Below are 11,686 nucleotides of genomic sequence, written 5' to 3' on the forward strand. Positions count from 1 at the left end.
TTTTAAAATATATTATAGTTAATATGCAATATATTAAACATATTTTTATGTATTTATCTAGTTTTAGGCTAATATCGTCGGAAGATGCATCTGTTGAGGTCATGATTTGATTGAATCTGTCACTAGTCATAGACTCATAGACAAAATTGAATTTACCGGATTTTAATATAAATATCAATAACATATATATGACGTTGCGAAAGTTGAGACATTTTATTTACATTATATATAATCCGATAATAAAATAATGTGACGAAAATTACTTATCTTAAAAAAATATATCAAAACTAAAAAAAAAACAGAATCAAAAAATGTATGATAATGTTGAAAACATGAAAATCAGTCCTTTGACAATTATATTTTCTTGTTTATTTTAATAAATTAAACTAAAACTTACACATTTAATTTGTTATAAATCAAATTATTTACAACAATTTTATAAAATGTAATATCTATAATTATATTATACCGTTGAACGGTTTGTTTGTTTAAACAGTCATATCAGGATCCAAAAAATCAGAGAATTTGAAAAAAAAACTTTGTGCATCAGACAACTTATTAAGAAGGTACGTACGTAGTTGACGTATCTAAGACACGTACGAAACGATTTGCTTCCTCGTTTCTGATACGCACCGCTAAGATCTGGAATACCCAGACATCCGTTTTCCTCACCACCTACAATATGGATACCTTCAAGTCTAGAGTGAATAGGCATCTTGTAGGCAAACGCGCTCCATCTTAGACTGTATCATCAATTATAAATAAAAAAAGGTATTTCTTTTCTCATGACGTATCCGTTTCTTCAAATAAGTATAGTCTCTTTTTTTCACTTAAAACAACATCACTGCATAAACCTATGCTAGGTGGGTGATGTTGTATAGAATCGCTTCATAGTAGAGTCTATGTCGACTATTGCGTTGCGTACGTCGTGTGTGGCCGCACCTATCGTCTCGAATGTGTTTGCTAGGCGTTCTATCGCACGAGCCTGGAAAAAAATCGTTATAAAACAAAAAATAAATGATTTAAATAAACGCATGTGATATATAGTAAATAAAATATTTTTATACCTTTTTTTGATAAATGTAAGGTAACTGATATTTTAACTTACATATATAATATATAAACATCTAGTATAGCCTTCGTATATATACATATACCTTCGGCCGACCCCTAGTGGTTGATATAAACGAGGTTTTTTAAATTTTTTTGGGTACACGATCCACATGGGTCCCGTTCGTAGAAACCATTATAGAAAGTTTGGCTTCCCGTTTATTAACTTACCAGGGTTAAAATAATACTGTCTTCTAAAATATATTATATACATTGGTAATAAGTATATAACATCAACATAGCTTAAGATTCCTACTAGTGAATTATTGAAATTTCGTGGTAGTGCATGAGAGTTTTACAACGAAGTACCAAGAATATGCTATGTGCCTAGCAATGTTATACTTCTCACTGCGTCATCACATACACCACAAGGACCTTTGTTTTAAATGCCGGGCAACTCACATGATTCACTTTTATAAAATAGATAAAAAAAAAATTCCCCAAATTAAACCAAAATTTACAAATACCTTACAATTCTCGACTTTAAAATACCTGTATCTGTGAGGCTTCAGCCAGCCGCTCCATGGCCTGCGCGTGCGCCTGCGACGCTTCCGCCAGCTGAGACATAGCTGTTGCTTGCTCACCCATTGATTTCACCTGAAACAAATTATATTTTAACCCTTTATACTTCCATTAACACTTTAGAAATAAATAGGAAGTAATATAAATAACACAAAAAACTATAAAAATTTAATTCTGCCGCTACTTTCTTTTTCATACAGCCTTAATTGAAAGTCAAAAGCAAAGCTGTACAGCAAGATTTCATATTTACGTACCAGTTTTTCCATGACAACCATCGTTCTCTCCTCAAGGTCAACAGCTGGCTCCTCAAAGTTAATAACAGGGTCACTCTCATGGTTCTGGTCCACATTGTCATCATTGTAAAATGCCTCTTCCATATAGTGTGATTCTAGCTTCACCGAGTTACGATTTTCTACAAAACAAATATGAGAAAAAACATAACATTTATATGAAGAAAAATTTTATATTGTTGCTTTAATTATAGAACTTACTATTTCCCCCATCATTTGCTAAAAACAGATCCCATATTTTCTTTTCTATATTAGAACATAAAGTATTGGGATCGCCTCCACCTGATTGTACTTTGGATCTAACAGTTGATTTTTTATCTGCCCAATACTGAAATTCCATATTTAAAATTTTAAATAATATCAAGAACATGGTTTTAGGTAAATATTTTGTATTAATACAACTTTATTGGCAACTGATTGACAAACAATTACTATTAATCGTGACAAAAAATTATAAACTATTGAATTTTCATCCGTAAGTTCTAGGTGTTGGATTCAGATTTTAAGAAAGATTATAAGTAAAAAGTGACATATAATATTCCACTGCTGAGCTAAGGCCTCCTCTGCTTTTAAAGTTTCAAGTTTATTCCACCGCACAGTTAGATAGGGGTTGATGTGGGAAGGATAAGTGACCCAGTATAATTATTGACATGATGAGCATAACACATTAGATCCCACAATTGACTGACTTCTTGAACTTCTTGTGTCAACGGGCCATAGAAATCTAGAGTTGTTTTATATGGTTTTTTTGTTGTACTCAAACATACAAGTATAATTAATATTATAAGCTAATATGCCTTGCATATTTGTGTTCTCTATGAAGCCAATATCAATGGATAAGGTATGGAATGCTTTTGCTGATGGTATAGTTCCAGATTACTTTATGGGTGAATAAAAATATACTCAATTAAGGGCTGTACTTTTCGTTTAGTTGCCTCTTATGGCACCAACGGCTTAATATAATAGCTCCATTCTATTGAAATTCTAAGCAATAAATAATAATACAAACAAGAAATCTTAACTACTCCCTTTCTCTTATACCATTTTTTTTGGATACATGCAGTGTGTTTTTCTGTGCCGTTCATTTTTATATCTGATCTTACTCATAGTCTACTCCCATCATGCAGTCTAGTCTGCTTTTTTCAGTCTCACTCATTCCCTACAAGTATAATTAATAACAAAGTTTATATTTTTTTCATACTTTAATCCATGACTTCATAGGCCTTGTTGGTCCAGTGATATTATTTACAATTCTTGTCAATTTAAACCAGAGTTTTTTGCTCTCATCTCGTCCTTCCAAGCCTCTTAATTGGCCAAGTGCTAAAGCTGGGTGCTTTTCCATAAAATCTACTATTGCAACTACCTGTTCAAGACTGGGTCGGGACTGAAATGTGTAAAATAAAACAAATTATAGACATTAAAAATTTAAACAGCGTTTTGCAGACTTTTTTGTATGATTCCCAATACTATTTTATTTTATCAAAACATGTACCTATACAGATTTTTTAAAATGAATACAAAAGATTCTTCAAACAATTCTGGAACTCATAGATTATTTTTTCATAAATTATATAAAACAATAATTATGTCCATTAGAGTAATTGGTATTCAAGTAGTAATTTTTTCACGCATAGACTTTTAATCGAGTTTAATCTTGGTGACTCTCGAGAAGTAAGAAATATTTTATTAAAAATATCACTTAATTTAATAATTGCTACTTACCGCTATCGCTCTGTCAGTCATATTTTTTACATTTCATTTAATAAATAAAGTTTAATACTGCAATATTTGAGAAGTTATGGTCTTTATGTTAGTTATATTTGATAAAAATATTAATTTTCACAAACATGTATTCGATAGCAAATTGTGAAATGACAACCATTAGTTGGGGAACCAATAGTAAGAGTTGTTTGTTTTGTTTTGTTAATTTGTTATACCTAAAATTATATAAAGATTAAAAATATAAGTTATTCTAACAAAGTTATGAGTATATTCTAAATAAAATAAATAAAGTGTGCATTTATTAAACAAAATCGTTTAGTTTTTTTTTACTCATGAGTCTAAAATAGATTTGCGATACTAAATACAAAATCTGTACGTCATACATTCTCGAATTTTTTAAATAGTCAAAAAAAGATGTACATTTGATACAATATTATATTATTTAATCTATTAGAGAAAATAAAAACGAAGCTATATATTACTATACAATGACAATTTTTAATAGAATTTACATATTAATTTCGTGTTTACTGCATTACACCCGAGACACAAAATGTTTTTTAAAAATTAAAATATTAACGATCTTTGAACTACAAAGATTAAATAGATGATCGAACATATATCTGCAAATTAAATTTTAGTTTAAGAATAAACAAAAAACTATATTATTTTATTAACCTTATAATATAATTCGTTGCATTTGTAATATTTTTTATTATATTACAATCTGTAAGAAGTCCATAAGTTGATTTTCTTATATTATTGAATTTCTGGAATAAATCAAAGTATAATGTTTTAATATATTTGATATGATATAATAATAAGGCGCAGTGAGGCTCCTAAAATGTTATATTTGTATACTCTGCAAAGCTACCATTGGCAGCACTATTTGATTTATAAAACTTGTTTTTAAATTATAAGTAGACGAGCAAAAGAGGTAACAGATGGTAAGTGGTAAACCAGTAGTCCCTGTGCACCAATTCATTAACCGTCAATGCAACACTATTTTAAAAAATGCCTATAATTACACAATCAATCGATCAACAGCCAATCGTTGTCCACTGCTGAACATAGGCCACTCCCAAGGTGCGCCAAAGCTCCCTGTCCTCCGCCTTCCGCATCCAGTTGGTGCCCGCCACCTTCTTAAGGTCGTCGGTCCACCTGGCTGGAGGGCGCCCTAAGCTGCGCTTGCCGATTCGCGGTCTCCACTCTAGGACTCGTCTGCTCCAACGGCTTATAATTACACAGTTTCTGTGTTCATCAAATTTTAACGTTAACCATTTTATTTATCTGTGCGTTATAAATTTCTGTGATTATGATTGACACATGTCAAGATCTCAATTGACAAATGTCAAAAGTTGAGAATTGGCGGAATTTATATTCTGAAATTCTGAATTTTTAATTATAATTGTCAACTGAGATAATAGTTATTATTTTTTATTAATCGTTTTAAATTTAATGTACTTTTACTATTGAAAAATGTCGGAGTCAGAAAATACTGATCCTGTGGATCAAGAAACCAAACATGAAAATAATCCAAGAAAACGAATTCGACATCGTAAAAAGCAATTATATGAAAATATAATGAAACAAATGGAGTTTTACTTCAGCGATGCTAACCTCAGCAAAGATAGATTTCTTGGAGATTTGGTTAAGAGTGATCCTTTTGTACCACTGAATGAATTTCTCAAATTTAACAAGATTCGTACACTAACCCAAGACGTTGGAGATATTGTTAAAGCTATGAAACATTCGACATTTCTAGAATTATCTGAAGATAAGTTAAAAGTAAGTTTTATTGTAATAATAGTAGACTACATATACATATCTACACATGACTAATTTGATATGTCGATTAAGAAATCTATTTTGATTATCCATTGTAAAAACTTGTCATACAAATATATATTCGGGGCTCTATGGTTTTATTATTTATTTCAAAATAATAAGCCAGATTATACCAAATTTCAAATTAACCAATGTATGAATTATTAAGGTTTTCATGTATTCTAAATTTAATTATATATGAAATTACAAATACTACTTTAATCTTTAAAGGTACGTAGAAAAACTCAAATGACACCATATGATGCAGATCAACGAACTATATATGTAGAGTCAATACCTGTTTCAGCGAGTAGAGAATGGCTTGAAAGAGTCTTCTCTGATTATGGTGACGTTGCCTACATATCATTACCGAAGTTTAAGAATTCACAAAATATTAAGGTAAATATATTTTTTTTTAAATTATTATTTATTGGAGGTAGGGCTTTGTGCAAGTTCATTTACGTAGGTAACACCTGCTCATCAGATGTTCTACTGCAAAACAACAGTACTTAGTATTGTTGTGTTTTGGTTTGAAGGGTGAGTGAGCCAGTTGTGTACAAGCACAAGGGACATAACATCTTAGTTCCCAAAGTGGGTAGGGCATTGGTGATGTAAGCAATCATTAAAATTTCTTACAATGTCTATGGGCTATGGTAACTACTTACCATCAGGTGGTTCATATGCTCGTCCACCAGTATAATCTATAAAAAAAATGTAATTAAATGATTTGGGCTTACTCTTATTAAATTATAATTGTATTAAAATATATTTTTTCTTTATCAACATTTTTATATGGTTAGTTTTTCAAAATTATGGTGGGCTAATATTTGATTACAAGTTAATAACAATTGGTAATTAATTTATATAAACTCTTTAAGGGTTTTGCCTTTATAGAATTTAGTAAACCACAAGATGCACAGAAATGCATAAACGCTTTCACTAAAATGGGCTGTAAGCTACCATCTTGCATGCCTCCCGAGGAATTGTCATCTATCAAAATGTTCAATGTTGATACTATTGACGAAGCTCCCGAAAATAATCCCGATGTTAAAGACGATGATGAACCACCAAAGAAAAAGGCTAAAAAGGTGAAAGAAAAGAAACCTTTGAAGAATTTAGAATTAAAACAGGATATGGAATCGGATAGTGAAAAAGTTATTGATACACCAACTGTAAGTAATATATATACATTGTTAAATACATAAGATTCTCATTTTGAAGAAGCATTCGAAATTTGAAAATATCAAAATGTATAACTTTTTTTTATTTTAACTAATTGTTTCAGGAAGAAAATAAAAGTATAACAACACCAATTGAGGTAACAATGTGAACTTTTGTCAAATATTATTATTAACACTACAGTACAGTAGTAGTACAGTGGTAGTACAGTATACAGTTTTGTTATGATTTGAATTTATATTTATTTTCTTTTAGGATGATAAAACTTTAGATATTGATATGGAATCAAAAGAAGAAATGACCAGTCATGATGAAATAAAAAATCCAGATGATGCACCGAGAAAGAAAAAATTAAAGAAAAGGTCTTCTAAAGAGAAGGGTAAATCAAAAGGCCTATCCAAAGGAGAAGCTCCAAAGGGTGCTCTATGGGGTTTACAAGTATTATCAAAATCCGAATGGAAATCTCTAAGGAACAAATATCTAAACCTGCAGAGAAAATATATGAGGGATATTAAAACAAATTTGAGGAATAAAAGGCACGCATACTCAGGCATACCTGCACCAGCTGCGCCACCTGTAGAAGTTGAACCTGGTAATGACTACGTTATTGCTATGTTATTGCCAATATGTTAATTTGTGACTTAACAATAGTTTCATTTAACTTATAACCCGCCTATATTAGAACAGAACTTTGTCAAAGTATACCGAAAAGTGACATAACCGAAAAGACGTGAGCGTAAACTGTAAATTTCTTTTCAGTAAATAGTACACGAGATATAGCTGGTGCCAAGCACGTGGAACCACTGCAAAAGATCCCTGGAGTATTTGTTAAAGAAGTCCTTCCAGAACCTTGCTTGGATGTGAGGCTTACGAAGAGAACAGTATGTACAAGAAATTATATTTAAGTATCATATGATTACAAAAAAGTTAAAGTAAAAATGCATCCATTGAATCTGTCAGATCTATATTTGAATCGATGTAACTCTGAAATAGCAAAGAATTAACGATAAAAATATGTCGACTTAAACATTATAATTATGAGTTTATTTCAATTTTTAAAAATAAAAATGAAAAATTATAAAAATTTGTACTGCACAGTTAAAAGGTATTAACTGTTTATCTTTGAAATATATCATTAATTATGACCAACTGACAGACGCCAGGAACGCAATATCTTGGAAGCTATTTTGCACATGGCAATAGTAGCTTTTGTATGAAATAAATTGAATATTTTTTTTCAATGAAAACTAGCGATGCTCGTTTTTGTTTTAAATAAATTACTAATGTGCCTATTTATCTCCCCAATTTGGCGTCCAGCTTGTATTAGTAGTTGGGTACATAATAGCCCAAGGGGTCAGGGTAGACCTTCCGACGATTACATTTCTAGGCAGCGCTATTGACGTTTTCAATTTTTAACCCTTTTTTTTTTAAATGACAATTTTAGATTTTTTCGTATTAATATGATATTAAGTAACTAATAAATATTATTAACAGAATAAATCCTCATTTATTGTTTTTATTTTTTATTTATAGCGTTTTTTGTTTTAGATAAAAAGTAACATTCATGTGTTACACGTTGACGTTAAAGAAGGACAAACGGAAGTATTTATTCGCTTCGATTCCTCGAAAGCTGCAGACGAAGTGAGTAATGAATTTATGTAATTCTGTGACTTTCTGACGAATATTATTAAGCAGAACCAAGGTAAGGTCGAAAAGTCTACACTACAAGTGTTTAGATACTATATATCCTTTTCTGTTACCCTCACAACGTAATTGAAAAATTTAACGATAATCGGATGAGTAGAGGCGTGAAAGTGTAACAGACATACAAATAAGCGCCTTTTTTTATAATAGCTGTTAGCTAAGAAGGACATACACATTGTAACTCATAAATAAAATTAAGACATAATATTAGACATTTATAGTTAAAAATAAATCTTTTAAATGATTTGTAATTACTATAGTTAACATAATTTTATTATAGTAATAATTTATAGTTTTAAAGCTGTCGCAGCTTACGTTAGTTACAGTAATTTACTAATTTATAAAGCCGGCTCTACACTCGCACAATCGCGACATTGATTGATATTATTGGTATCTTGAATAATCTATGGTTTTCATTAGCATTAAATTCTAGCCGTCATTATTTAACGCGGAAAAATTGAGGTCAAAACCTCCGTGATATTTTTTTAAATAATTATATTTATAAACAATTGACTGCCTCGTTTGTATAGTGGCTAGATATAAGCTTAAACCTAAGGGCGGGTCCAATAAAAAGTTATAGGTATTCTGTAGAGGATAAACAAGTTTTATAACGATCAGTATATTCCCGAGCAATTTATTCAGCATGTGTTTGGTAGGTAGTGACCGCAAACTTACTTTTTTATTTATTTATAATATAATAAAACTTTTTTTTGCATTATTTTAAGATTATTACTACTATTATTAAAATAATGCAAGCTTATGTAACCAATGTGGTTCAATGGATCGTTTAGTTATTACCAAAATACTGAATAAGAATAAACTTTTTTGGCGAAAAAAAATTTTTGTTTTTTCGCCAAAAAGAGGGAATTCCAGCTACCTCCCTCCTTCCGAAAAGTATCTGTAACTATAACTAACCATCTTGACCTTCTTGGCATTACTCTCACGTCGACTCTAAATTTCGCCTCTTTTATTGAGTCCAAAGCCCAAATAGCCGCTCGAAAACTTGGTATCCTCTCCAAAGTGAGACGTTACTTTACTCCAGAACAACTGCTCAACTTATATAAAGCACAAGTGAGGTCCTGTATGGAGTACTGCTCTCACCTTTGGGATGACTCTGCCAAGAACCACCTTCAGGCTCTAGAGTTGATTGAGAGGCGTGCCAGAATGTGCTCAGGAATTACATGAGCTGATTCCTCCAGCCCCTTTATACTATCGAACGGCCAGGCAAACGCGACCAAAGCGCCATAGGTACACAGTGGAAATTCCCCGCCTACGTACGAAGCGCTTTGAGTCTACATTCATCATTCGCACTGCGAAACTTTGGAATGCTTTGCCTGAGCCCGTATTTCCCGATAGGTACAATGTTGGTGTCTTCAAATCCAGAGTAAACAGGTTTCTTATAGGCAAGCGTGCTACATCTTAGACCGTGTGTGATGCTTAACATCAGGCAAGTCAACGGTCAAACGCTGGCCTATTAATAGTAAAAAAATTAAAAAAAATAAACTGTTCTCATAATAGATGTAAAAATTACAGTACTAATATGGAAAAAATAAACTTTGGTTTACTAAAACTAAGTTATCATAATTAGATACATATCAAAACATGCAAACTATAAACATGTTATGTAGCTACGTCCGAGATGGCCCAGTGGTAAGAACCGTGAATCTTAACCGATGATCGTGGGATCAAACCCGGGCAAGCACCACTGAAGTTTCATGTGCTTAATTTGTGATTATAATTCATCACGTGCTTTTCGGTGAAGGAAAACACCGTGAGGTAACCTTCATGTGTCTAATTTCACTGAAATTCTGCCACATATGTATGCCACCAACCTGCATTGGAGCAGCGTGGTGAAAGAAGCTCTAAACCTTCTCCTTAAAAAGAGAGAGAGGAGGCCTTAGCTCAGCAGTGGGACATTCACATTCTGTTATCAGCTACGTCCGTCCAGAAACTTTTTATTAAAATAGTATAGACCTAAATAATAATAAGTTTTCCCTACGTATTCGCAATAATTGGGAGTGAAAATATAAAAAAAAACTGTCGGTGCCGTTAGTCGCTATGTAAAGCCCTATATACATAGTGACATCATTACAAAAATTAAAAAAAAAAGATTCCCTCAAAATAGTTTGGAAAAAATTTTTGGGCTAGAACAATAGTTTCTGCAATACCAAAATATTCATATCAAGTGTGTAATGTTATCACATTGTGATTCCGCTCGCAGTACAGCGCCAGTTCGAGCGGGTGCGCGCGCGTGCTGTGCGGCGCGGAGGAGCAGGAGCAGTGGCGCCAGGCGGAGGGCGCGCGCGCGGGCCGGCGCGTGCGCGGCCGCGCGCGGGTGTGGGCGCGCGCCGCCGCGCTCGCCGCGCCCGCCGCGCTCGCACCCGCCTCGCCGCAGCCCACGCACACGCACATACGGTTCGAAGACGAGTAACTTTAATAAAATATTTTGAAAGTATATATCTTTTTGTTTAATTGTGCCAGTGCGCTTCTATCCGTAACGGAAAGTAAAGGATTGGAAGTTGAATCTATCACATTGCTTGAAAATGTAAATCCTCCTGAACCGTGAGGTCGGACGAGATCTCTCACTCAAGGTGTGGAGAGTCGTAGTCTCCTGTGAGACATTCATGGTCCAGAAGGAAACGGCCGAGTGGGAATGGAAAAGGGCCAATCACGCTCGATATAGACGAAGAAGGCGTCGTGTCGGCACTCCTGCAACGACGCTTGGGGCTTAAAGATAGGACACGACCCCTGGGACAGTGGACGCGTGTGGACCTCGCGGGTTCTAATTCAGACGACCTTGAGGAGGGCGGTAGCCGGGATAGCCTTGTGCTACCGTATATCACGATCCCGTAGCCTCTCCGATATTTATTAATAAATTAAAATTTAAGAGCTCTGTGAATTTTCCATTAGACGCGACAACTGCATTTCAAATAAAAAACTGCGTTACAAATGCCTATTGCGCAAAGTATAAATCGCAATCGTTTTAATTAACAACATAGGTACCATTCCTAAAATATTTCGTTTGACGAGTATATATTAGTCAAAGTAAATATTTTAGCAATTTGTGTTACTCTTATAATCACCAACGCGAATGCGAGAAATATGGCAAAATTTACATTCTTGATATTATTCAACTAGAATGTAAATTTTGTTATTTACAAATTTGTTGTTTGTGTACTTTGGAATAAAATAATACACAAATATAATTTGTGTTTAAATAACCGTCAGATGATGAGATGAGAAAGATAGTAATATAATTAATATATTTATAAAATGCGACGTAAATCCGAATAAAAATTTTGGCATCATCAATAGGACCATATAGGTCAATA

At 32.9% G+C, this 11,686-nt stretch overlaps 2 protein-coding genes across 3 annotated transcripts; one reads left to right on the forward strand and one right to left on the reverse strand.

Annotated features, from left to right (window-relative positions):
- Positions 1–299: 299 nt before the first annotated feature.
- LOC126771354 (uncharacterized) lies at positions 300–3,789 on the reverse strand. 2 transcript variants are annotated; one of them, XM_050491210.1, is made up of 6 exons: positions 3,415–3,525; positions 3,124–3,306; positions 2,124–2,250; positions 1,887–2,044; positions 1,603–1,707; positions 300–985 (listed from the first exon to the last, which is right to left on the reverse strand). In XM_050491210.1, the coding sequence occupies exons 2-6, from the start codon at positions 3,262–3,264 to the stop codon at positions 860–862; spliced, it is 657 nt and encodes a 218-aa protein (XP_050347167.1). In that variant the 5' UTR covers positions 3,265–3,306; positions 3,415–3,525; the 3' UTR covers positions 300–859. The 2 variants fall into 2 exon arrangements, with proteins under 2 accessions (XP_050347167.1, XP_050347166.1); XM_050491209.1 differs by lacking the exon at positions 3,415–3,525 and adding an exon at positions 3,645–3,789 and having other exon boundaries at positions 301–985.
- A 1,211-nt stretch (positions 3,790–5,000) lies between these two features.
- LOC126771290 (la-related protein 7) lies at positions 5,001–10,785 on the forward strand. Its single transcript, XM_050491101.1, has 8 exons — positions 5,001–5,432; positions 5,703–5,870; positions 6,350–6,643; positions 6,757–6,789; positions 6,906–7,242; positions 7,410–7,531; positions 8,199–8,291; positions 10,576–10,785. Exons 1-8 carry the CDS (start codon positions 5,124–5,126, stop codon positions 10,783–10,785), a joined length of 1,566 nt encoding a protein of 521 aa, XP_050347058.1. The 5' UTR covers positions 5,001–5,123.
- Positions 10,786–11,686: the final 901 nt, after the last annotated feature.

The sequence above is a fragment of the Nymphalis io genome, chromosome 10 (genome assembly GCF_905147045.1).
Source record: "Nymphalis io chromosome 10, ilAglIoxx1.1, whole genome shotgun sequence".
In the NCBI taxonomy this organism is placed as follows: Eukaryota; Metazoa; Arthropoda; class Insecta; order Lepidoptera; family Nymphalidae; genus Nymphalis; species Nymphalis io.

Bases quoted from the DNA above. Each gene is read 5' to 3' on its own strand.
- LOC126771354 (XM_050491209.1), bottom strand. From the start codon at position 3,665: ATGACTGACAGAGCGATAGCG. The intron at 2,045-2,123 runs GTAAGTTCTATA...TTTGTTTTGTAG, and splicing joins AGCAAATGATGGGGGAAATA to AAAATCGTAACTCGGTGAAG. The intron at 1,708-1,886 runs GTACGTAAATAT...AATTTGTTTCAG, and splicing joins TGGTTGTCATGGAAAAACTG to GTGAAATCAATGGGTGAGCA.
- LOC126771290 (XM_050491101.1), top strand. From the start codon at position 5,124: ATGTCGGAGTCAGAAAATACTGATCCTGTGGATCAAGAAACCAAACAT. The intron at 5,871-6,349 runs GTAAATATATTT...AAACTCTTTAAG, and splicing joins AGAATTCACAAAATATTAAG to GGTTTTGCCTTTATAGAATT. The intron at 6,790-6,905 runs GTAACAATGTGA...ATTTTCTTTTAG, and splicing joins GTATAACAACACCAATTGAG to GATGATAAAACTTTAGATAT.